At 40.4% G+C, this 24,656-nt stretch overlaps 4 protein-coding genes across 15 annotated transcripts in view; 2 read left to right on the forward strand and 2 right to left on the reverse strand.

Moving 5' to 3' along the window:
- Exd (PBX homeobox extradenticle) overlaps window positions 1-9,749 on the reverse strand; it is a 44,338-nt gene extending 34,589 nt beyond the window's left edge. For 5 of the 8 annotated variants that reach the window (XM_076771826.1, XM_076771830.1, XM_076771822.1 and 2 more), the window contains exons 1-2: window positions 7,442-9,267; window positions 6,765-6,838 (exon numbers count right to left, since the gene is read on the reverse strand). In XM_076771826.1, coding sequence (XP_076627941.1) covers window positions 6,765-6,838; window positions 7,442-7,674 — 307 coding nt within the window. In that variant the 5' untranslated portion in view covers window positions 7,675-9,267. Of the gene's footprint in view, window positions 1-6,764; window positions 6,839-7,441; window positions 9,268-9,612 lie in introns of those variants that run through there. The other 3 variants (XM_076771824.1, XM_076771823.1, XM_076771825.1) reach the window with 3 other exon arrangements.
- A 146-nt stretch (window positions 9,750-9,895) lies between these two features.
- LOC143345072 (uncharacterized) lies at window positions 9,896-11,137 on the forward strand. Its single transcript, XM_076771831.1, has one exon. It carries the CDS (start codon window positions 9,929-9,931, stop codon window positions 10,784-10,786), a length of 858 nt encoding a protein of 285 aa, XP_076627946.1. The 5' UTR covers window positions 9,896-9,928; the 3' UTR covers window positions 10,787-11,137.
- A 970-nt stretch (window positions 11,138-12,107) lies between these two features.
- Surf6 (Surfeit locus protein 6) lies at window positions 12,108-13,457 on the forward strand. The gene is made up of 4 exons (XM_076770459.1): window positions 12,108-12,382; window positions 12,459-12,512; window positions 12,587-13,089; window positions 13,176-13,457. Exons 1-4 carry the CDS (start codon window positions 12,256-12,258, stop codon window positions 13,395-13,397), a joined length of 906 nt encoding a protein of 301 aa, XP_076626574.1. The 5' UTR covers window positions 12,108-12,255; the 3' UTR covers window positions 13,398-13,457.
- An 83-nt stretch (window positions 13,458-13,540) lies between these two features.
- LOC143344421 (uncharacterized) overlaps window positions 13,541-24,656 on the reverse strand; it is a 38,341-nt gene continuing 27,225 nt past the window's right edge. For 3 of the 5 annotated variants that reach the window (XM_076770464.1, XM_076770463.1, XM_076770461.1), the window contains 5 exons: window positions 24,510-24,606; window positions 20,993-21,178; window positions 18,478-18,495; window positions 17,329-17,497; window positions 13,541-14,075 (listed from right to left, as the gene is read on the reverse strand). In XM_076770464.1, the coding sequence (XP_076626579.1) occupies window positions 17,352-17,497; window positions 18,478-18,495; window positions 20,993-21,178; window positions 24,510-24,594 (435 nt within the window). In that variant the 5' untranslated portion in view covers window positions 24,595-24,606 and the 3' untranslated portion in view covers window positions 13,541-14,075; window positions 17,329-17,351. Of the gene's footprint in view, window positions 14,076-17,328; window positions 17,498-18,477; window positions 18,501-20,992; window positions 21,179-24,509; window positions 24,607-24,656 lie in introns of those variants that run through there. The other 2 variants (XM_076770462.1, XM_076770465.1) reach the window with 2 other exon arrangements.

Raw genomic sequence — 24,656 nt, forward strand, 5'->3', positions numbered from 1 at the left:
AATTACCATACGATTAAGAGAATACCGGCCCCCGGTGTATGTACACCGGAGCCAACGCTGGCCCTCGAGAGTCTTCCAATTAGCCTCTCGAAAGATCGTTCTTCTCTCGTCTATATAGATCGCGACGGAGTTACCGGGGACGGATAATCATCGGGATAAACGTAAGCGGGGTCTCGCCTAAAAAGCAGAGTCGTATTTTGTCGCGACGCGACTACTGTGCGTTCGCGAGAAGTTGCCCAGCGAGAGGAACGCGGCTCCGATTGGCGCCCGGATCCCCACTCTAGTTTAGCACGACGAAAGTGGGGATGGGCGGAGCCAGCGATGGTAACTTCTCGCGGACGCGCGATACGAAGAAATTGCCAACAAACGTTCGCGTTATCGGGTGCTTCGGACACCGAAAAACCCTTCGACCGGGCCGTGGCCCGTGGATTAATTATCGCCGATAAAAACCGGAGTGCCGGAGACGCGTGTGGGCCGCGTCGTCGCGTAAAACACGCCGTAGAGCACGTACCCGCGCGAGCAGGAAGAGTATATTGCTTGTCCGCCTCGCTCTCCTTCCATCTTTCCGCGACTTTCTCTCTGTCTTTCGGTTTACGAGCTTATTTTACTGGATTTTTATGATATAACGTACCCGCACCTAGCTCCGGCCTCGAAGTTTATAGGTTTGCGAGATTTTATCGTGGCGTAACGTATGGTTTGTTAAATCGACCCCCTGCGCCCCGCACGCACGCGCCAACCCGAACACGCACCACGAATTCCGCAAAGGGGCCTCTCGCTGGTAGATATTTATCGCGCGGCACGACGACCCGACGCGCATCTTCCTCCTTTTTTCCTCTTTTGCAACCCTTCGCGGTTTTTCGGGCGAGGCTCGAGAGGATCGGTACACACGATGGCGGGAATTTATTCAAAAATAATTCCAAAAACCATCTTGATTGTAAAGAAGAAAGAAGGCATAATAGTCAGGCGGATAAACTATACCAAGCAAATGTTATCTGTATTCAAGGAGGCACAAGGATCGCTTCGTGTGCGATTTAAAATATGTTCACAATTGAATTCCCAAAGCTATTATACGGAAATGCGAGTAATATTTCCCCGCGCGAATCTATCCGCTAGCGCAACGAGATCAGAATCGATACCGATCCGAACGCAAAGGGTGAAGGGAGAGATCGTTCTGCGAGGGCGATGACCATAACGACGACTTCCGGTCAGTAACTCCGCGCAATTAAAGCGACTTAAGTGCAATTCCGTTAACGGGACAGCAGTGTAACTGTCGTGTACGACTTGACAGCACAATGCCTCCTCGGTCTCTTGGATTTTCTTTTGTCCGCCGTATCATTACTCGGCTCGCAACGTGTCCTCCTACTTTTTCAATTACGCGATACACGCGCTCCGGTACGGAGCTCGAAAAACATTCGAGCGTCGTTGCGTGCGCGTTTCGTTTCGACGAAAAGAAAGAAACGTTCCGAAAATATCAACGGCACAAGGTTACCTGGCGCGCACGTGTATTTTCAGATTTTCCATTTCACCCACGCGGCTCGTTTTTCGAACAGCGACGCCCACGTCCGGCCCTTGTCGACGCGCGTAACGTGTATCTTATCTACGACCAGGCATTACTGTAATATTATTGCTCGATAATGCACCGGAGCTTTTATCTTTGCCTATAAATATACAACGTGCCGCGACCGGCGTATCGAAAACTACGTTCGCGTAGCGAATATTGCCGCCTCGCTGTTAAACATTCTTTCGACGGGCTGACGATCGAACCGTGTTTGTATCTAGCCACCCGGTACATCGTGGAAGATTCAACCGGCGACAGAGATTGTTGCGAAACGCTCTCCGGCACGGCGAGCAAAAGCTCTCGGCGTCTACTCGATATCCGCGGGGTAAGTGCACTCGGGGATTCGGTGCAACCTTAAAAACTTTTCGTAATAAATCAGTACACAATACGACAGGCTGGAATCGGACAAATCTCGTTAGTCGAGTCGAAGAAGTTTGAGTCTCCCTCTGTGGAGAGAGAGCAGAGAGGCCGGTTCACCTTGGTTGCTGGAACCCATCTGCATGCGGGGACCACGGCCGAAGCAGGAGGGAGAAGAACACGAAACGAAAAACGAACGGGAAGACGAAGAAGAAGAAGAAGAAGAAAAGGAAATCGAAGCTAGGGGAACGACATTCCAACTGGGGTTGGGACGAGAAGCGTCATCCCGTGGAAAGCCGACGCTACCTTTACGTACCTTCGCCAGCGATACGACCTCGTCGCTAAATCCTCGGATCGGTCAACCAGTTTATACGCTTTTCTCCGACGATTAATAACCCCCGCCGGCATACGTTCGACGAAACAAAAATCCGGAACGGGCGGGACCGACGGAAATAATTAAAGACCCAAAGCCCCGGAAAATTTCTCCTGCTCGAATTATAAAACGGATTGCGATCGGATAACGAAATCGCGATCGCGCGCGGGGGTGTGTGGATATTTTAATCTCGACTCGCGATGCAACTTCCGTAAATCAGATTACAGGGGATAGCGCGTTAAATCATGATGCACGAGGCGTATTGCGTCAAACGAGTAAATTACATTATTAAATCTTCCGAGCCCCGGAGCTTCGTTTGGTGTCTATCCCTGCGACGGAGAAGCGTTACGAGTCATTAATGCAAATCCCGGTAATTACGATTAATGCACGTATTTATTAATCAGAACGGAGGAGGCTGTACAAGGAAGAATACCGAAAATTTCTGAGCGTAAAAAAATACGTAATGCCTAAATCGCCGTGGCGTATCTCGCGTGCAAAATCGTGCGAGACAAACAAACACGCGGAACGTTGCGCAAGCCTTAATTAAAGCCAGCGCCGTCTAATTAACGCAGAACACACAGTTTACTCTTACGAGAATACAATGTTCATTATGAAAATTGTACAGTGGCCCGTTAATTATTTTTCGAACGCATCGATGGAAGGTAAACACGCGAAACTACGGAGGCTAGAATAAATTCATCGCGGGAAAAGCAAGTTGAAAAGGTAATCGCATCGAGTGGGTTATACATGTTCAGCCACCCTTGGAAAAAATTTTAATGGGAGATTCTAGAGGCCAAAATAAGACAAAAATCATGAATATCAATTTGTTGATTGAGGTTTCGTTAAAAATTTAAAAATTTCAAATCATTCACGGAAAAATTATTTTCGGTTGCAAGGGTCAAGTACAATCATTTTTGGTGAATAGACATACCCCTAAAATCCTATCCACTTTCGAGAAAAAAATTCAGGAAGGTGGACAAATTTTTCGACGTAATTGAAAAGTTTTAAATCGTTCTAAAAAAATTATTTTTAGTTGCAGGGGTCGATTACAAGTATTTTTGGTGAATATACATACCCTCGAAATCCTACGTGCTTTCGAGAAAAAAAATTCTTCACCGAAAATATACTGTGTGGCCGGGAATGTTTCTATAACTTTTTAACGAAGCCTCAATCAACAAATTAGTATCCTTGATTTTCGACTTATTTTGACCTCTAGAATCTCCCATGCGTGGCCAAACAACCTGTATATTTTGAAAAGTGGAGCCATCGCCTCCGTCGAAACAACTATTTTTACAAGGTCTAAATTTGATTTTACCCGCGACGCATCGACAAAGGAATATCCTCTGCGGAGGGTCGGCGAACGAGGAGCAAAATATCGCACAAAAAGCTGGAGTTATGGAGGCCCCGGAAGCAACGATATCGGTTACACAAAAAGCGCGACAATCTTGCGACGCGTCGTCGTTCGGACGTTCCATCACGCCGGCGGACGTAATTGAACCGAATCAGAAATTACGGAAAAAAGTAATACAAAAACGAAAGAAAAAAACGAAGAGAGCAGGGATGCTGCGGGCGAAGAGTTTCGTCCGCGAAAACACTTACGGGCGTAGATGCGCGAAGTAAAAGAGAATCACCGCTGGACGCCGGCCAAATCGAGTATGGATTTTTAATTGTTACGCCAGGACGCGACCGCGGCGGCGGCGGCGTCGTTTCAAAAGTACGGAATTGAGAGTAACGCGGTGCCTGGCTGTCGGTTTAATTGAATGACGATAAATCGAAAGGGACGGAGAAAGAGTTGACGGAAAGAGCGGGAGGATGCATAACCGATCAACTCGCGTTTCGAGGCACACGTACGGTACACCCGCCGACAGACGATAAATAAAGTTGACCGCCAATCGGACGGCCGAGCTAGCAATCGATAGCGACCGGTCTTTGATTAATTACAGGAGCCACGCGCGACCGTTCGTATCGAATTAACTATTCGATGTATTTTTAAAATTCGCTCGACGCTAGGGAGCTCCGTGTTTCGACGGAGTTTAATCGTAAAAATGGTCGATTTTTCGTAAAACACCGTGTGGGACGTCCACGATTATACGCCGCCGTTGCGGAGGACTATCCGAAGAAAAGATCTCCCGGACGCCAGAGAAGAAAAAACGGATTAGGGGTTGGTCGAAAGATGGGTTCGAGAAATCCCGCGGATTTCGAGCTCTCTGTCGTACTCGGCCACCCTCCGGGATCCTCTCGCGCCCCATGGGAAATCGGTCTAAACGGGGTTGTCCGAAACAGGTTTTCGAAGATCACCGCGGCGTTTCGACGAGTAGCTGCTTCGGATGACCGTGACAAATCGTCGCCGCCTCGGGACTAACGCTGCGAGACTATCAATCACGATGAGAGATATTCAAATGGTGGAGCCAGTCCATTAAAAATAGATCTTTCGCGCGGCAGAAGAGAAAGACGATCCATTTATCAACTCATTATACGAACGTTTCGATACGGTCGCGGATACCTTGATGCCCCTTGAAGGTACGAGAGGAGCGTCGAATCGCTCGTTGTCGCGATAAAATACAAACATTCGTAAACGAAGTCGCAAGCTGCCGCGACGTTTATCGGCAGCGAATAAAAATAACGGGGGGAAAAAATGTCGAATAGGGAGAAATCTGACTCGGTACGTCCCTGAGTCGAAGTTATCCGAGCTCCATGAGAGAGCCGATTATATTAAATGGCTGGTAAAACGGTCTGCTTAACATAGCGTTTATCTGCTCCTCTTGGTTTTAGTACTTTTTCACTGCCTCGTCAGCCATTGCCCATAAACTCTACTACAAGCCTTGCCTCTTTCTCTCTCTCTCTCTGTACAGCCCTCGTCGCTTGGTCTCCGTTACCCTATACATTTTTCTCTGTACCTTCGTCTGACCTACGCTCGCGTACATGCACGGACAGCCACCCATGTGTTTCTGCCTGTGCGAGAACGCGACCGTGTATACTTAGCACGGACTCATAAAGAATACAAAACCATTAAAACGACTGATCCTCTTGAGTGCGCTCATCATACTTCGACGCCTTTTTTGTTTACGTAAATCCTCTTTACGCTCTCGACTCTGTCTCACTTTCTTCGTATCGGACGACGAAAGAACCCTTTAACGGTGGCCATTGAGCCATGGGGATTCCGCGTGTCGCTTAAACCTCGAATACGTTTAACTTCCGACAAAATACAATACTATAGAAATGAAAATATAAAATATCGTAAATCCTCTAATTATCGCCAAAGTACACTCGAGTAAAAAGTGTAGGAGGAAACCAGAAGCGGTATATCTTTTGTCTACGTTCGCTTAAAAAAGGTCCAGTTTCCTGGTTCTAGACTGATCCTGCAGGAAAAAGAGCATCGTTTCGCGACGATGGGGCTAGCCTCCCTTTCGAATTTTTATCGAAGAGACATATACAACGGACGCTGTACGTGGAATGTCGTCGACGCCGAACCCTCGACCAGCACAATACCACCCTCGTCGCGAGAAAGAAGGAGACTAGCTGGCCGCTAGGAGAGGAGGGGACAGCGAGGAACAAGAGAGAGAGGAAGAGAGAAAAATGTGTGTAGGATATACACATATACTTACGGCAGAACGACGTGAAAGAGGGTGGCTTAGCATGAGGGGCGTGGTGGCTCCACCACCCCCATCAAACGACCAGGCAGAAACTACTTTTGGGGTAGCCGACCCACACACCTCCTGCTCTCCACCTCAGTCCCCCTTATGCCCCTTGTCGGGTCGAGGCAAGCCAAGCCAGAGCCAGCCAGCCACCCCTCGCACCCGAAAAATAATTGCGCGTTTCGTGGTCTCTTGATCCGCGCGTAAAAGTAATCCAAACATCGCATAAAAATTATGTTTACGAGTTTCGAATGGGCACAGGGGTCGACCCTGCACCGCGCGCCCAAAACGTATCAACAGCCTCTCTCCACTCGCTCGAGTCTAGATAGGGATCTCTCGTTCTAGGAATTTCTCAGATTGTTTAGAACTGCTCGCATGCGAGAGGCGGACCCGGTGCACGCGAGTTACGAGGTGATCGCCCGTACTTTTATGGAGCGTTCCCTCTTATCTCGTCGGCGTCTATTTAATCGGTACCCGTTTATCGTAAGTTTCGGGAGATGGTGACCGACGATACACGATTCGGATTACTACGCTTCTAGCGAATACCGTGACGAATTACTTTTCGAAAAATGATTCAACGAGCGCGACCCAATCTTATTCTGTGATTCTAATTCGATGCTTGCTCGCTTTGATACGCGCGAAATCGAAGTTTAAAATATTCCATTAATTTTCGAGCAGCAACAGGACAAACTGCAGATTTTCTGACGTGTCTTAATTTATGGGATACGTTCACGGCACACCGGTAAATATTGGATCACGATTTGTGACGCACGGTCACACGAACGGCTCGAGTGCCGTCTCGTCACAACCAGCCGGATTAAATAAGAAAGTAAAAACTCACCTGTTTTCTCCTTGATCTCGCACAAAACCGAAAACAGGGCCGGCTTCATTCTGTGACAGTTCAAGGTGTGTTTCCTGGTGAAACAGAGGAGAAAACGTAAGTCGTAGTGTACGATCGAATAGTATTCGCGATAACGAAACACGAATCCAAAAATAAAGGTAATCCGTACGCGGCGTGTTTGAACGTAAGAAGCGAGAACGTTTTGGCAAACGTTGCACGATCGTGGACCAATAACGCGAAGATAAATGCGGCCTTATCGCGCACTCGTATGCCTGTATACAACCTACGTTACAGCTTGTCATTACCAGTACACGTACTATACTCGTCATTTAATGGTTTACCCGACGCCATAAAATCTTAAAAACCATCGTAAAAATAATGTTTACTTTCCCCGGAAACGGAATCGTGCCGTGAGACACTTTAAAGCGATCAACATAACCTGTTTTCATCGCAGTTTTCTATATATTAATAAACGTAACGCCGAACGCCGAAAACTAATCGATCGTATTATCTAGAAACGGTGTTAGCGAAAATAACGTGCGAAAAGAAACGATTGGAATTGGAGATATTTCAACGGGATGGAAACGCGTAAGAAATCGTGTAGAAAATTCAAACACCGAGATATATCTTGGAGGTATTAAAAAATGGCGGCTGATCGGATCTGAAATGGGACCAACCTTGCTTGTGCCTCGTCCAAACTCTGATCGGTGATGTTCATGATTTGTTGGAGTATTTCACCGATATCTTGCTTCCTAGCTTCAGCAGCCTGATCCGGACCCTGTGTCGCGGTTCCATCGACGGGACCCATGCTTCCGTACCCGGCGGTATTTTGGGCCCCCTGGCCCTGGTTCCCTCCCATTAGACCAACACCTGATCCACCGTGTTGCAACATCCTGCTAGTTTCATCCATCAACCGTGGACTACACACTGGGAATATTATCCGCCGCCCCTTCTCTTCTTTTCTTGTCTTTTTCTTGGTTTCTTTGTGCCGTCGCAAGAATGAATTCGTTCACGCAGCAGACAACACTCGCGGACTATGGTCTATCGTATACCAGGTGTCGCGGAAAAACACGATCGTAGAAACAACCGTCCCGCTCTTTCACTTAACAATGACGGCGACGACTCCAGTACTTCGAGGAAATACGTTCCATGCACGTGCTCTCTCTCTTTCTCTCTCTCTCTCTCTTTCTCTTTCTTTCTCTCTCGCTCTCTCTCCCTCTCACTCGTGCGACACTTCATATATGGAAGCCCAGGCAGCAGGCATGCACTTGTAAAAATATAATCTCTCGTAAATAATGTGTACCAAATATTCCTTCGGGGCGATCCACAAAGACAAGGAATTCCTGTAATGCGCGGCACGATCGGGTCGCTTGGAGGTTATGCCGCCGTGGCCTTTGTCTCTTACGTATCTCGTTTGGCGTTTTAACTCGTTCTCGCTTCTCTTGATCACTTTTCGTCTCTCGCTTGCTCGCTCACGCTTTCATTCTGCGTCTACCTTTCTGGATGCCCTTCGTTACCCTTTTTACTTCTGTTTCAGCTTTGTCTTCGTATCTTGTCTTCCTTGCCTTAGGAGCATTCCACGTTGCGTGACTAATAATCGGTTTCTAGATTGGTATACACACTACGAGGATGATAAAAACGGTGCAGCTTCGGCAGCTTTAAACTTGACGGATTGTCGGATTTTACGTATACACGATTGTGTCGACGGTCGGCGTCGTGCCCGGGCCGCATGCACTCTCCTTTCACTCGCTCCTTCCTTCGCTTGGCAAGGATACGTTGTAGAAGCTGAGGAAAATCGGCGTTCTTCGAGCCATCCGCGCACGGACGTCACACACCAACTCTCCCTCCGCCTTACAAGGCAACGCGCGGACCGACCGTTTCTGTCGCTCTTTTCACTCTTCTCGGCCGCGAGCGACTGGTACGCTCCTGATGCACACGCGTGTACATGCGTCTGTGTGCACATAGAGTACTTGGTGTAGGTGCGTGCGTGCGCCAATCGGCGGCCATTATAGCCGCCTCGACCAATCAGAGCGTTCGATTCATTCCCTTCTTTCTCCGACCAAAGCGTGTTCCTCGCTCGCTCTATCGTGTTATTGTCCGCGTGCGCATCCACTTTATTTACGACGCGACCTCGTCGCTTTTCGTAATCCGTTCTCCTTAACCTGTACCGCGTACGTTTCAAATTTCCCCGAACCTTGATAAAAATGTATCAAAACTGATCCTTCGATACACCGTCCGTAAATCCGTTGGAAAATATATAATTTTATTCAAACAAATTGACGTCTTTTACCTTGTATCCCGACAGGCGCAAACTCCGCCCATTCCTTCGACTTCTTTTTTTTCCTTCACCACTAACGTTTCATCTAAGAGTTTACGTCATTATTCTACAAAGTTTTACCGAAAAAATAATCAAAACCGAGCGGATAATCGTAATCTAGCCTTACTGAATGCTGTGCGAATAAAATGATAGAACTTCGTGCTTGAGAAATGTAAATTACGAGTGCAATAAGGCGCAAGTCCATTACAAAAACATGGCTACGAATTCAACCATTTATAAAACGCGGGAAAATACAAATATTTGATCAGACTTCAATTTTATTGCTCTAAAATTCTTATATTTAAACTCATTTCTGTTTGGAATTTCAATTACCATTTACTTTTTCAAAATGAAAAATAAAGTTGTTATTGAGTTTCTTTTTTAAGATTAATGTTACATCGTAATACGTAACATATTTGTTGAAAACAAATTTTAATCAAAATGAAACATTCAAACAGATCTAATATACTCTTGACCATTGTTTAACAAATATTTAACAATAAATATGATTAACTTAACATTTCAACATACCTATTCCCATGACACCGAGTTTGCGTTCATTTAACCTAGTCTCGCTTTAAAGTTATCATCTCCACGTTGCGTTATTCTGCATCTCAAGTTTTAAAATTTACATTTATTTGTTTACACTGACAATTTTCACAATTTGGTTTCAATCTATATTAACCAATTTAATATTTATACTTAAATTTGGAGAGTATCAAAGCATGTTGAAATCTTCGCCGTGTTTACAACGGTGTAACTAATAAGCGTAACATACAACTACAAATAAACCGACGTAAAAAAACACATTACAAATTGTGATATATTCGACATTTTTTATTTGAATATGGATATATCAAAGTATTATGCTAGAAAAAGTGACGGTTCTTATGTTGTGCATTTTCCTAATGCTCAAGGAACAAGTTTGGATGAACTTAACAAAATATTTTCTGCTTTTGGTAAAGTTTTATCTGTGGATGATCGAGGATTGTGCTTTGTCAGATATCAACATCTAATGGATGCAAAAACTTGTATTGAATCTTTACAAAATCATCCGTTTATAAAAATTTTACCGCATAAATCTAAACAAAAGCAAAATCTAAACACGAAGACTAGAAAGACAAATAATCAAAATTATTCTGGAAATGAATCCTGCAATAGTCAATCAAAAGATACAAAGACTTTGAAATCATTCAAGAAAAATGTAGATGATCAGAAATACAGTGAATCAGTCTGTTCTGAAAGCAGTTGTACTAATTCGTTAAAGAGTATTGACAATGATAGTCGTTCCTCTAGAGCATCATCCTTAAAATACTTTGTTAACAAAGATACAAAGAAAAATAAAAGTTCATGTGATAAAAGTGAAATTCCATCATTGATTTCCAATGACCAAATATTTATGTCTGACAATGGATATTCTACATTGAATGGAATAGCTGTACCAGCTCAAGAAGTAATTGTAGCTAATGTCCATCCTAAATTTGGAATACATTACATACTGCATCTATTTGAAAAATATAACCCAATATCTGCATCATTTATGACAATAATACCAAAAACAAAAATTAGATATTGTCATGTTTACTTTCAAACACCTGAAGAAGCATTAGCAGTCGAGAAAGAATTCGATATGCAAGTCTTGCATGGAAACAATCTTATTGTTTTAAGATCACAGAAATTAATGCAGGATATCCTTGTAATATAAATGTAGTTTTTTATATTAAATTTTGTGTACAATATAAATGTGTTTTTTTAATGATTTACATACAAATGTTCAATAAAATTGTGTCATCAGGTACTAAAATGTAATACAAACGATCATAACTAGATACTGAATTTCTGTACACTTGAACTAACTGTGAAATTTAAAACATCCTGTATAATAGATCATAGTAGTGTTTAAATATGCATAAATGTACTGTTCAAATAGTCTTCACAATTTGTAATATGTTTCTCAGGTATTTGTTACACTTGATGCTAATTATTTGTAAATGAATAATTCTGTAACATCACGTTCTAGATGAAAAATTGTAACAGTTTATGTATAGAAATATTTTTTATACCCATTTATAATTAAAGACTACCTGTTAATTATGTCTAGTTAATATCTAATACTTTTCTAATAAAAATCTAGTTTTTAAGAAATAAAAAATTATAAATTTTTAAGGGGGTGTTAAACGTCAATTTTTTATGTTCCATAGAATTAAGAAAAAAAATAAAACTGATGCTTTATATCAGATTTCGTCGCAAAGTCTTTGCCTATATTTAAGTATCTACAATTCTTTTCATGTAAAAATGTATAAAATTGTTGAAGTTACAGTTTCAGTGAAGTCCCTTACCGTTCTGTACGGACGAAAAAAACATGCTAAACATTCCCTCCAAATTTGATGCTAATCGATTAACTAAAACTTGAGGTGTACCTATATTATGGACACACGTTCATAATTTTATTAATTTTACGAATTCAAGCAATATCCATTGTTAAAAATGTTTCCCGGGTCATATACTTTTAGAAAATAAAATTTAAAACATCGATTTTTTGAAAGTTCTCGAATATAGAATGTCTTCTTAACACCCTCGCTTTATGAGGATGATAAAAACATATGCTAAAGATTCCCTCCAAATTTGATGCCAATCGGTCAACTAAAACTTAAGGCGTACCTGTATTAACTATCATTAATTTTACGAATTAAGGCAATATCCACTGTTAAAAATAATTTCCGGGACATGTACTTTTAGAAAATAAAATTTAAAAAATCAATTTTTTGAAGGTTCTCAAATATAGAATATTTTCGTAGCTCCTTCAATTTATGAAAACGATAAAAACATATGCTAAAGATTCCCTCCAAATTTGATGCAATCGATTAACTGAAACTTACGGTGTATCAATATTATGGACATACGTCCATAATTTTGTTAATTTTACAAATTAAGGCAATACCCATTGTTAAAAATATTTTCCAGAACATATACTTTTAGAAAATAGAATTTAAAAAATCGATTTTTTTAAGGTTCTCGACTATAGAATATCTTCGTAACTCCCTCGTTTTACGAGTTTGCGTAGTAAATTTCAATTTCTAACCTATACATTGAAATATTAAGTTTTGAAAGTGAAAACGTGTTTGTAGTTGTTCTTTTGTAACGCTGGTTTTTATTTACATTCTGATCTCGCACATGTGTGTTGCAAAAAATATGCAGTCAAAACCATTTAATGAAAGTGTTGCCAAGCATTTACTACAACAAGAAAATGACTTCATCTTACAAATATTTTCAAAAACACCGTTGCCTTTTGCTAAACAAGGTTGAAATATAATGAAATAAATATAACCTTTAAATTTTCATATTTTCAGTGACGATAAACGTTAAAATCTTATTAGTTTCAGGTGAACAGGATCAGTTAGTAACACAGTATGTAAAAGCTGTACCAAAAGGTTTATATTCATTGGCATCTTTGTATTGTATGAAACTCTTTCTCTTTTAAATGTAATTATCTTTTATTACACAGGTAAAGTGTTCCTAAAATTAAGCGAGAACATGAATCGAGCAAACACGTTTAAGGAGCTACATACTAAACTTGAAGGATTAAAGAATGTTAAAAAACTAAAGTACAAAGACAAAAAGTTGAAAAAGAATTTGAAAACCAGAATAAAAAAGATTTCAAAGAGAGAAGAACGGGTAATACAAAACAAGTTGATTAAAACAGAACAAAATGCAGCTGGATTATCTAAAATTAAAAAAGAAGATGGGGAAATGCCAAAAATTCCAAGACCAAAACCTGTGTTTAATTCAGAAGGTAAAATGGTGTTCAGCAAATTTGATTTTTCTGAAATTGGAACTAAAAAAAAACCACCTAAAACTGAAAAAGATCCAAAGAAACTTTTAATTCAGTTGAAACAGAAAAAAGAAAAATTGAAAACAATGGAGCAATCGGGTGAAAAAGAAAAAGTTCAAGAGCTCAAAGAAAAAGATGCATGGAAATCTGTTCTGGCAAAAGCCAGTGGTGAGAAAGTAAGCAAAGCAATATTTAAACTTATGTACATTGTTTACAACTTTAAGAAAATGTTTAAATATTTTGTATTGTCGTATTGTTACAGGTGAAAGACGATCCTGTTTTACTGAAACGCACAATAAGTAAAAATGAACAGAAGAAGAAACATAGTGCTAAGAAATGGGAATCTAGATTAGAAACTGTACAGAAAGGACTTCAAAAAAGGCAAGAAAAACGACAAGAAAACATCATGAAACGGAAAAAAGATAATAAATTAAATAAAAAGAAGAAAGCTGCTAAAAAGGGACGCGCGATGCCTGGATTTTAAGTTAAATGTATAAAATAGTATGGTTCAAAGTCATTTATTATTGAAGATTTCTTCTGTGTATTATGCATCATTCTTTGTACATAACCTCCTCAGTTTGTTGCATTAAGAACAATGAAAGACAGATATCGAGCAGTAGGCATAGCTTGTTGCACATGGTAATTCATGATGCTTTATTTACATATTTTGATTTCTGTTTGTACACGATGTTAACAAATTTTTATTTACACTAATACATTCTTAGCATACACGTACGTTAATGACTCGTGTCATGTAAAAAGCGGCATGCTATAGCGTGTTATACAACTATGTCGGTACAAAATTTAGTATATATTAGTTTCTGTTGCGTGCGCGAAATTTGTTCATAAAGTTTGGTATTTGTTCGTAATGTCAATTTTCTTTAAATCAGTTCACGTTATGGCACTTTCTGCGGTCTCAAAGTTGATTTCGAGATATCGTAGGTATCGATTTCTCTTTGTAGACGTCTTCGTTAGTTCGTTCGAAAGTTTTTAGTAGATGATGGGCAAGTCGAGGACGAGGGCTTCAATATAGCCGCCCTCTTCAACCTCCTGCTAGGTATCTCCAAGAGCAGAACTCACGGCGTTAGCGTGTGTCAATGCCGTCCAAAGCGGACTGTGATCTACGGGCAGTGGTACCGCCGATTTTGATGGTCGAGGAGACCTGGAAAATAAAATAAATGATCACTGTGGAGCGGTGTCTTCTTTCTGTAATATTCGTATTTTATTCTTGACGAGTTATACACGAAATCCCTTCTAACTTTATCACCAGAAATACTTCATCCACGTTAAATAATTAAAAAAAATGTGTCTGCATTCTGTGATTTCGTCGGAACGATGTCAAGAAGAAATTAAGAACACCTTGGTATGATTCTGAGATATATATCTTGCAATGCTATGTAGTACTGTAGGAAACATTCTTTATGAATCTAAAGTAGAGGAAATATTTCAATTGATAAAGTTAAGCTTAGCAATATGTATTCGATTGCAAAGATCGATATTTAAAATGTCAGAATAGGGGACGAGGTCGGCAATGTAGATTCTGTATGGAGTACGGTTTACCACTGTGGAGGTGCACCTGGGGACAATAATTCGTTTTGTGAAAGGGAAAATCACCAGCTCTGGCATCAATTAAAACCCTATCCCCTTCGAGGAGGCATAACGGTTGATGCTTAAGCTAGTAACTTTCCTTCCTTGCGGCACGAATCATTGTTTCCGAGTGTATAGAATAAACTTACTTACGCCAAACAAACTGCAGGATAAATTCACATACGAGTTATAGAATAGACCTAGAAATGGTATAGGGATAGTCCGGATATTCTATGGAAGGTAATGCCTCGTGAGCTGAAGTACCGACATAGCGAAAAATCAGTGGTTATGTAGCGCACTCTACGTCTAAGGATCATTTTAGCAATCATATTCAACTTAACCAACGAAGTGTATCCGTTAGAAAATCGAAGAATCGTGTCCTTTGTTGCTACATTGACAAAAATTTAAATTTAAAGTTAATTTATATACGCGTTGTACATAATGGTCGTATGGTTGTGAAATTAAGGCATTTACATCGCTTATATTATTCGTGAATCGCATGGTACACCGAAGTTAAACGTTCAAGATACACGGTAAACTGGATGCATAGAATAGATGATACTAGAAAAGTGTAATGACAATAAAGTTGTGGGAAATTGAACATTAACCTGGTCTCTTGGTTATTTGTTTGTTTTAAAGACATAGTTTCTATTCGAAGCATCCTCGATTACATATATCAACAATGTTATTAGAGATACAAGGTTTAGTTGTGGTAACTTTTCGTTCAAAAGTACGAATTTCAGTGCGAGGTTAGGCTAACCCCACCTACCGGCTAATTCGTTGTTCAGTGGTTTAAGGCGGGATCGTCATTCGTACCGTAGAAATTGGCGCGATAAGACGTGTCAGGAATTTTACGACAAACGAAGTGAGTTCGCTTTACCTATCGATATCTAATCGTCATTATTACTCCTGCTTACACTTTATCGATGCCTTAATCTAATAGTAATACATTCTTAATTATAAATTCAATTGACATTATGAAAAGATTACAATCGTTTTCGCGCTTTTTTCTGTTCTTCACAATGTGCTAATTGGTACTTTTTGAATGAATTACCACGTTTTTCAAATTACTTTGAGCTTCGTTGTTGCTTAATTATAACAGAGCTACATTTGTTTCAACGAATTTTGCTCAAAATTTATCGTATTTGCTGTTAGAGGTTACTGATCGAAATTTGAGGTGGAGATGCGACGCCATCGACGCCATCTTAGTTACCGTTCAAACGTATCGAAACTTTACGAAGAATAGGTAACATTTTTAACTTTATTAAAGCAAAGAAATTATAATTTCGTTGGCTCATGGTTTTCGCATCAAACGAGAAAAGCCTTAAATCAAATTTATTTGTTATTTCGATCACGATAAATACGATGTAATTAATCTTTTATAAATTTATTCTTACGAAGCTTTATTATTTATTCGTGTTTATTTTATGATGTTAATTTGAAAGTTTCCTTATAGATTCCTCGCATATCATCGCAGCGTCTGCAGAACTGAAAAAGTTCTTCAATAAACTTACCTGATGACTTCTAATCGAGACATCCATAACGTCTTTATATGGCAGCATCGTCGTCGGTGTATCATAGAGGTTATTTTGTCTTTGGCATGTATGGCGCCCGCGGGAATTCACAACACCCGTGAGTAGTAATATCCTATTTTATTTCTAAATTCAGCGATGTATAATTCATAATACGTTGAATGATTTTCACTGTAAATATTTATGGTCGAGAATATGTTAAAATATGAACATGAACACAATAACGTGATATAGCATTAATCTTTTTCGATAAACTTCTTAATAATATAGATTCGATTAAAATCTGTTTTCTTGGTAATTAAATTTTTACATACATATTTAAGTTTGCTCTTAAATTTTTACAATGTCGAGTCGTTTTGTTTGAAAATGAAATTAGAAAGAACAAAAGCATATTATTTCGTTAGGATTTTCAGGATAATCTTTCCGTGTTCATTGCCTACGCTCGTGCTCAGACGTTGGTTGCGTGAGCGAAGGCAATGGACACGATGACTTTGTTCGTTAGACCTATGATAACACTCCATATAAGACGTTATCTACGTATAATTGTTCAAATAAAACGTACATATTCCTTTGCATATACATTAACCATGGTACAAATTTTGTGGAATATGTACGATGCAGCTTCTCCATTTTAATACAGTATATTTTGTCAACGATTATAGTAATACATGTTAATGTATATTATACATATACACACACGCAATGGTCGCCAGACTTTGTTTAGCCGATTTCAGGTAAGAAGTACGTACCTTTGGGTTTATCGCACCCGGGTGTTACGTGTGAAAGTCATAGAGTGTTGTATGTTTACGAGATTGTTTTCCCATTTTGTAAATATTGGACTAAGTGGGTAGCTTACCTTCTGGTATGCCTGTGCACAGACTGTTGGTCACAGTCTTCGTTCGGTTAGGCGTGTTTTTGCGCGACAGACCCAACTTAAAGTTTAATTCGAACAGTCGACGCTGGTCCAAGCAGAGTCACTTGCCTTTGGTTTTGCCTTCTGTTCTCCAAATCCCACGCATGTCGATTCCTGGACTCATTAATTTTAGGCGAATTTCGTCGAGCCGCGAAACTACTGATTTTTCGCGAGCTTGTTACTTCAGTTCGCGTGACACCAACTTTCCTATACCTCGTTTTGTTAGTTAGACCTATGATATAGTTTTGTTAGCATTTTCGAGCCGTATGAAGAAACAGACGGGGTCAATCGTGGTTTTTCTTCCGAACAAGACACAGAGTGTTCATAGAGTAAACCTATTCAAATTCGGATTGTAAATAAAAAGAGATGAACAAAAACCCGACCTGGGCGGTACCAAAGCTGGATGTTAATCTGGACTGCTAAGTTCCAGCGCGGTGCTCTGTTCAGGATCCGATCGTTCTTCGACCACGGTGTCTAGATCCAGCGATGGAAAGGCTCTGGATCCTCGATCGCTCCGTAAGGATACTGCTCTCGTTGAACGATCGATTCCAGCTGCCACATACAAATGAAACTTTAATACACATAGAAAGTAATGCACGGACCTAGTTATTTGATAATTATTCGCATTAGTGGACACTTGAAATATTTAAATCATTAATCATTTTAAAAGACAGGCAGTAATTCATAATTTTTCATAATATTTAATTCGTTCAAACGTTCATTCTCTAACGTTATTCGTATAAAAATCGAGGAGTATCTCGTGTATCTCTCCATGCTCGTTTGATATATTATTTTCAAGCACCAGTATCAGGTTCCATGTAATTATTTCTGTGGTACGCAGTTTCGTGTAAATATCTCTCAGTGTTTAAACAATTTTACAATTTCCAACAGTCAGATACATTTGTGCTTGACCTGATACTCTTTATAGGATTAAAGATATCCGCTAATGTAAATAATTATCCTTGGATTTCGAGTCATTAAGCGTTCTGTTCGACGAACGACGGCTAATAAGTTCGTGGATAAAAATGTGCGTCAGAAAGACGTCATTGGCTAGGATCAGTATCGACTAAATGCATTCTAGTGGAAACATTACGAGTTTCGAACTATATGTCTCAATCGTATAATCGTTCAAATGCATCGCTACGCTTGCAGAGCAGATACTTGAAATTAGTTACATGCGAATTACGATGATAAATAACGTATTCATGCTACTTCACCGTGAGCCGCGTCAAGACGTAGCAAAGCTGCATAATCGTTCGGCGGTAAATCGTTTAACTGCTATTATGTTAAATCTTTGTAATTGCGTAGCAAACTCCACGATGAATTATTTATATCGTTGATAATTCCCGTCTCTTGCTGTTCGAATTAACGAAACCTTAATTAAATTCTATCTTAAGTATACAATGGCAGAAGCGGCGGCGGCGGCGGCAGATAATGGCGCATTAAGAAAAAAGAACCGCGAAGGTTCTGATAAAACTCTAACGTCTCTAGAGACGATATCAAGCAACATTCAGGCTGATAAAAAGTTTTACCTAAATCCTCTTTAGACGCTGCGCTTGACGGGATCATAAAATAAGGGATATATTTCAGTTCGTAGATCTTCGAAGAGAAGTTTATTAATTCTCGGATTACAATCCTTTAAAAAACAAAAAATTCTCAAAGTTTTCTAACGTTCCCTCGTTTCGATTGCTTTTGTTTTTTAATTCAGCGACGTCGTTAAATATGTCAAAATTTTATTCTACGAGGGATTACGTGAAAATTATGTCCCATTAGACGTACTACATCGTCTCCTTCATCCGACGTCTGTCCCCGTTGATCGGAACCTTGACTCTTGCGTGTGCCTAACAGCGATCAAAGCGACGCCGTTTGTCAAGTTTCGCGGCCCGTAAATCTAGGAGTCGTAGGACCCTGACGGGTCACAGTAGTTCCTGTACCGTCACTAACCCGCCATATATCATAGGCGTCGAGTTTACCCGGCGAAAACGAAGCAATCGTGTCGACGAATATTTCCAGATCGCTGTTTCACAGTGAGATCTATGACCGATGGAATTTATTTTCGAGGTTTGTCAGCGATTCCCGGAGTCGAAATTCTCGCCCATTATCTTTTATAGCCTACTATTTTTCGTGCAAAAATACGTCAATATTATGATTTTCCACGAATCGATTCATCTAAATATTCTGCGTACGTTGGTACCTGAGTAAGACGTTCGAGAAACGAATACCTTACGTATTTTACACATATTTTACTGCGTCGTATTTTCGCAGAAAATATGAAACACCTCGTAAAGTATTCGCTTTACGATGATCCTACTTTATTACTTGTACACGTAGATTTAAAATGGACGCGACTTTTAAATCTCGAAATCAATTTCGCTCGGAACATAGCTTCGTACTTACCATAAGACGTTCCCTTCGAACTCTTTCGACCCTCCAAAAAGCAACGCGTTCGATTCAATATATTTTCGGTAATACACTCATCTTTAAATTGAAACAAGTCACCCTGTAACTCGATAGGTCCCGGAGGCTGAATCTAGGCTCTATCGAGCATCGCTAGTATAGGTCAAACAAGCTAAGCGTAGATCGAATTCGACCTTCTCTCAGTCTAAAAGCGGAGAGAAAGTTCCCATTTATGGCTGAGAGTAAGCTCAGTATTTAAACGTATTTCAAATATTTCAGTCTCTGAGAGTCGCACCAATTCGTTTATATCGTATTTCAGTCACTGTCGCAACATGGAAGGATCGAGATTAATTTATATCAATCATAATAATTCCTACATGTAATTCGATTGTAATTCCCGCACAATTCGGGCCTCTGTTCGAAAATGTAGGCTGGGAATTTCGACTCGTCCCCTATTCTATCCACGAACGATACATCTGCATATCGTTCGGCAATTACGGACGCTTATGGGATGGAGATAATTGAAACTTATGAGAAACCGATAAAAGCTTTCGCACTCTTTGTCGTTTATTTTGACGGAGATTAATTACTTTCATCGCGGCTCACCGTTGATGCGTTTGGAATATTTCGAAATCGTTGCATGAATTCGGTTATTCGGAGCAACATTCAATTCGGGTTTAACGCTTCTCCACGTTCCCTTTACGCGCGTATGTATATTTATATGCAGGGTGTTCCACAGGTTTCCGCATACAATTTGCTAACGCGTTGTGAAAAATATCGTACGAATGCTTTATTAAAATTTAATAAAAGTATGGAATACGAAGAAAATCATACATTTTAATAACGACTCGCAGTTTACATTCTCGCTCGCGAAGTAACAGTTTACGATCTCGAAGACATCAAAAGGAGTTATGCTGTTTTCAACTGGAGGAAGTAACGGGGAAAGTTTCTTAATAGAACAGAAACTGTATTCATATTGTTGCTGGAACTTTTCTCGGCAGAACATTTACGAGTTTACAATTAGATGGTATTTTCGTCGTATTTCTAGCCGGTGTAACGTGCTAACAAAGTTTACACGGAAACTTGCGGGACACTCTGTACAGCGAAGTCTGTGCTTCGAGCATGTCTGAATACGCGCGTGTACGGGCGGTTTACAAGAGTGTACAAGCGAGTACGTGAAACTGTATGTATTCGAGCGTACAGGTGTACGTACGTATTCAATGTATCTAGGTAGAAAAGCGACCACGGTAGCTGTTAAAGAGGCTGGCTAGAGAGGGGAGTAGGGGGTGGTTCTAAAATACAAATGTTCCATGACCTCGTTCCGTTTTCGTTGCATAATACGCGCGTGCACAAGCGTATCCCTTAAAGATTCGCACCGGTTTAATTACGAATTTCACAATACCGTCGCAACGTGCTCCTTGTTTCTTTTCTAAACGGGAAACACAACAAAGATAACTCGACCCAGAAATCTTTTCTTACGACAATTCTTTTTAACGCGACCGTTTTCGCGCTTACTTCGCGAGAGTTAAAGATTATCGAGCATCGGTCATCCGTTAAATCCAGGCCCCTTTGTACCGTCGTCGTGACACGCGAAAGAATAGAAGGAGAAAGTGGATTCCACGAGGAGTCGAGCTCGCTGGCGAAACTCACCTAAACGATGAACGGGGCTGAAACGAACGAGGCTCAGGGCGCCGTGGTCCAGGTCGCAGTTTCTTCTTCTGGCGCGTTCCCTCGCGATCTTCGCTCTTCTTCTCAGGCAACAGATGACCATCAGCGCGAGCAACGGAAAGCCCAGGATGCACGACACTATCGGGATGATGATGCTCTCTGGAGTCACTGGGAAACCAGAATTCAATTTTTAGACTCGACGATAGCTTACATAATTATATTTTACGCCGTGAAAATCTGGGATACTCGGTATATTCGGGGCTGGATCTCGATTCCGATTGAATTTCGATAGGTTTCGAATGTCCATCGATCGGACCGTATAAATACCTCCCCGGGCATATGCTCTCTTATTTCCCCGCGTTGGATCGACGCCAGATTCGCGGGCGTACATACTCTCTTAACGAAGCCGTATTATACTCACCCTCGAGACAATTTCTGCGAGTTTAACTTGTTAAACGAACTGACTGGAACGGAGAATAAATGATGCGGTTGCCTGCCGCTTCGCGAAACCAACAAGTTTCCAGGGTCGAAAGGCAATACCGAATCTTGGAACGAACACAAACGATTTACGCACCGAAGTGAATAATTTAGGACACGTATCACGCAACAATGGCTGCCGTTGTACAAAGCTGCCCCCGGATACACGCGAGAACGGCTTAGAAGCGGAACGAGGTTTTAACGAAACACGCGTCCATTGAATTTAGATTTAACACCGGGTTACGCGGATTCCAGACGCGATGTAATTTATACGCCTGTAGACGTTGTGTACAACGATGAATCGCTGTGGTTCATTTTCGAGGTTTCGCTCTCAGAAACAGCGAGCTATCATCGTGCTTTACGCTCGCTGAAATTATAAGGGAGATCTTCAACAAGCGGAAACTACACGGTAATAAACTGGCGCTCGTTGAAGTCGCTTCACAGAGCCAATTTTCCCGACGATGCCGCGCGCGCTTGAATAGAATGTTAATTGCAAACTGTGCCTAAACGTATGCGAAACAACCGGGCCGTGCCAAGGGTGATATGAATTTAGATCTATCTAAAGATTCGCGTCTCGATGTTCCGTTCGTGCAATCCCGGTTTCAGAGTTACCGCGGAAACTACGTAAAATGAACCTGCGTAAGACCGTTTCGCCTCTTTTGCAATTTTTCTCGCCGGATCGTGCGGATTTGGCTTTGATCATAGATCTCTTTGAGACTCCGATCGGGAATTTACATAACGACACTCCAGGAATCGATAGACGCGTATGAATCTTCTAGAAGATGGAAGCCATTTCGAATCGCAGTGAAATCGAATTACTACCCTTATTATTTTCTGTATTTTTATACAGGGTGTTCGGCCACTCCTGGGAAAAGTTTTAATGGGAGATTCTAGAGGCCAAAATAAGACGAAAATCAAGAATACTAATTTGTTGATCGAGGCTTCGTTAAAAAGTTATTAACGTTTAAATTTGCGCCTGCAGAACGACAATCTGCGTACGCAGCTGTTCTCAAGTTGCCGTTCTACAGGCGGAAACGAAGTTTAACGAAGCCTCGATCAACAAATTAGTATTCGTGATTTTCGTCTTATTTTGCCCTCTAGAATCTTCCATTAAAATTTTTCCCAGGGTTGGCCGAATACCCTGTACACTAGAAGTTAACGTAGAATCTTCGCTCCTAGATATTTATTCTCTTTTATTCTCCACTGACCCTTGACCCTCGAAATCGACGAGCATCCACTTGCTTAGTTGCTTCTTTAAGTATACAGTCCGTATCTCCCTCGCGCAAAGATTTCAACGAGACACTTGACTCTTTAGCAAACCCTTTAAGTCCACGAAAAGCCCGACTTTCAAGGAAAATCCACGAGGAAATTCTATTTGTTTTCCTCCCACGATTCTAACGACGGAAGTTTCCTGTCGTTAAAAAAGATTTGGTAACGTATTTCTAAAAATTGCGGCTGACGCAACTAGAAAAGTTCAAGGATACAATTTTCCAATTCGGTTGATTTTCATGTAATTGAATCGTTCCGTGATAATAAAAGCAATCCTTTTTCGTCCGTTAACCGTTCTCATTCGCAAATGGAAAGTTTCGTTTGCATCGGTTTCAGCTTTCGCGATTTTTTCGCAAATAACTAAATTAATTAAAAATTTCGTGCACTGTTTTGGACGACAACGTCTACTCTTTGCGTCGAAAACTGTCCGTCAAATTTAAAACTGGCGAGCCGGTAAAAGTACAAAAGGAGAATATTTAAAGGGAATTTTCATTAAAAAATGCAACAACTTTTTCGAACGATCTACGAATTCGTAGTATTATACAGGGTGTTCGGCCACCACTGAGAAAAATTTTAATGGGAGATTCTAGAGGCCAAAATAAGATGAAACTCAAGAATGCTAATTTGTTGATGGAGGCCTCGTTAAACAGTTATTAACGTTTAAAGTTCCGCCCGTATTGAATCTTTTTCTAGGGAGTAGGATTTCAGGGGTATGTGTATCGACCAAAAATGCTTACAATTGACCCCCGCAACTGAAAATAATTTTTCCAGAACGATTTGAAATTTTTTAATTTTGTCGAAAAATTTCACACCTTCTCGAATTTTTTTCTAGAAAGTGGGTAGGATTTCGGGGTTATGTCTAATGACCAAAAATGGTTGTAATCGACCCCCGCAGCTAACAATAATTTTTTTAGAACGATTTGAAATCTTTTTTTTTCGTCGAAAAATTTAGGCTACCCCCTGTCGATTTTTCTTAAAAATTCCTTTTTCATTTCTAGTAATTTTGTTTGACGCCCTACAGAAAAGTTGTCTAATACTTTTTTGTAGGTACCAATGAGCTCTACTTCAGAAAAAAGTTTCATTAAAATATATTCATTATTGTAGGAGTTATGGCTGTTTGAAAATTGAACCATTTTTATGGGGTTTTTCTCATTTTGCGGGGTCAAGGACCAACTTTTCGAATATTTTTGCGATTTGTACATATTCTCCACCAAAATACGCGTAGTTTGCTTTTTTAAACATTAAAATCGTCCAATCCGTTCAGAAGTTATGACGTTTTAAAGATTCGCATGAAATTTCAGGGTAGCATTTTTGGCCTCACATTAGATTTTCGGTAAACAATTTTTTTCTCGAAAATGCGTAGGATTTCGAGGGTATGTATAATGACCAAAAATGATTGTAATTGTACCCTGTAACTAAATATAATTTTTTTAGTATGATTTGAAATTTTTTAATTTCGTCTAAAAATTTCAGTACATACTCGAACTTTTTTCTCGAAACTGGGTAGGATTTCAGAGGTATGTGTATTCACCAAAAATAATTGCAATTAAACCCCAGAACCAAAAATAATTTTTTCAGAACGATTTGAAATTTTTTAATTTAATTTTTTAATAACTTATTAACGAAGCCTCAGTCAAGAAATTGATATTCATGATTTTCGTTTTATTTTTGCCTCTAGAATCTCCCTTCAAAATTTTTCCCAGGGGTGACCGAACACTCTGTATACACTGGAATATGAAAAAATAAATCTTACCTGTTGGATATACTAAGATCGTTGGTCTCTTCGATTGTGGAATCGTGGGCATCGTTGGTCGTCCTGCTCTCACCTCGACCGACATTTTTCTTTCGATCTGGAACAGAATCGGTTCCTCGAAATAATCACAGTCCCTGATCACGCTAC

Source organism: Colletes latitarsis, chromosome 8 (genome assembly GCF_051014445.1).
Source record: "Colletes latitarsis isolate SP2378_abdomen chromosome 8, iyColLati1, whole genome shotgun sequence".
Taxonomy (NCBI): Eukaryota; Metazoa; Arthropoda; class Insecta; order Hymenoptera; family Colletidae; genus Colletes; species Colletes latitarsis.

Excerpts from the sequence above, each read along its gene's own strand:
- LOC143345072 (XM_076771831.1), top strand. The coding sequence starts at position 9,929 with ATGGATATATCAAAGTATTATGCTAGAAAAAGTGACGGTTCTTATGTT.
- Surf6 (XM_076770459.1), top strand. The coding sequence starts at position 12,256 with ATGTGTGTTGCAAAAAATATGCAGTCAAAACCATTTAATGAAAGTGTT. Across the intron at positions 12,513-12,586 it reads TGTAAAAGCTGTACCAAAAG|GTAAAGTGTTCCTAAAATTA; the intron begins GTTTATATTCAT and ends TTTATTACACAG. Across the intron at positions 13,090-13,175 it reads CAAAAGCCAGTGGTGAGAAA|GTGAAAGACGATCCTGTTTT; the intron begins GTAAGCAAAGCA and ends GTATTGTTACAG.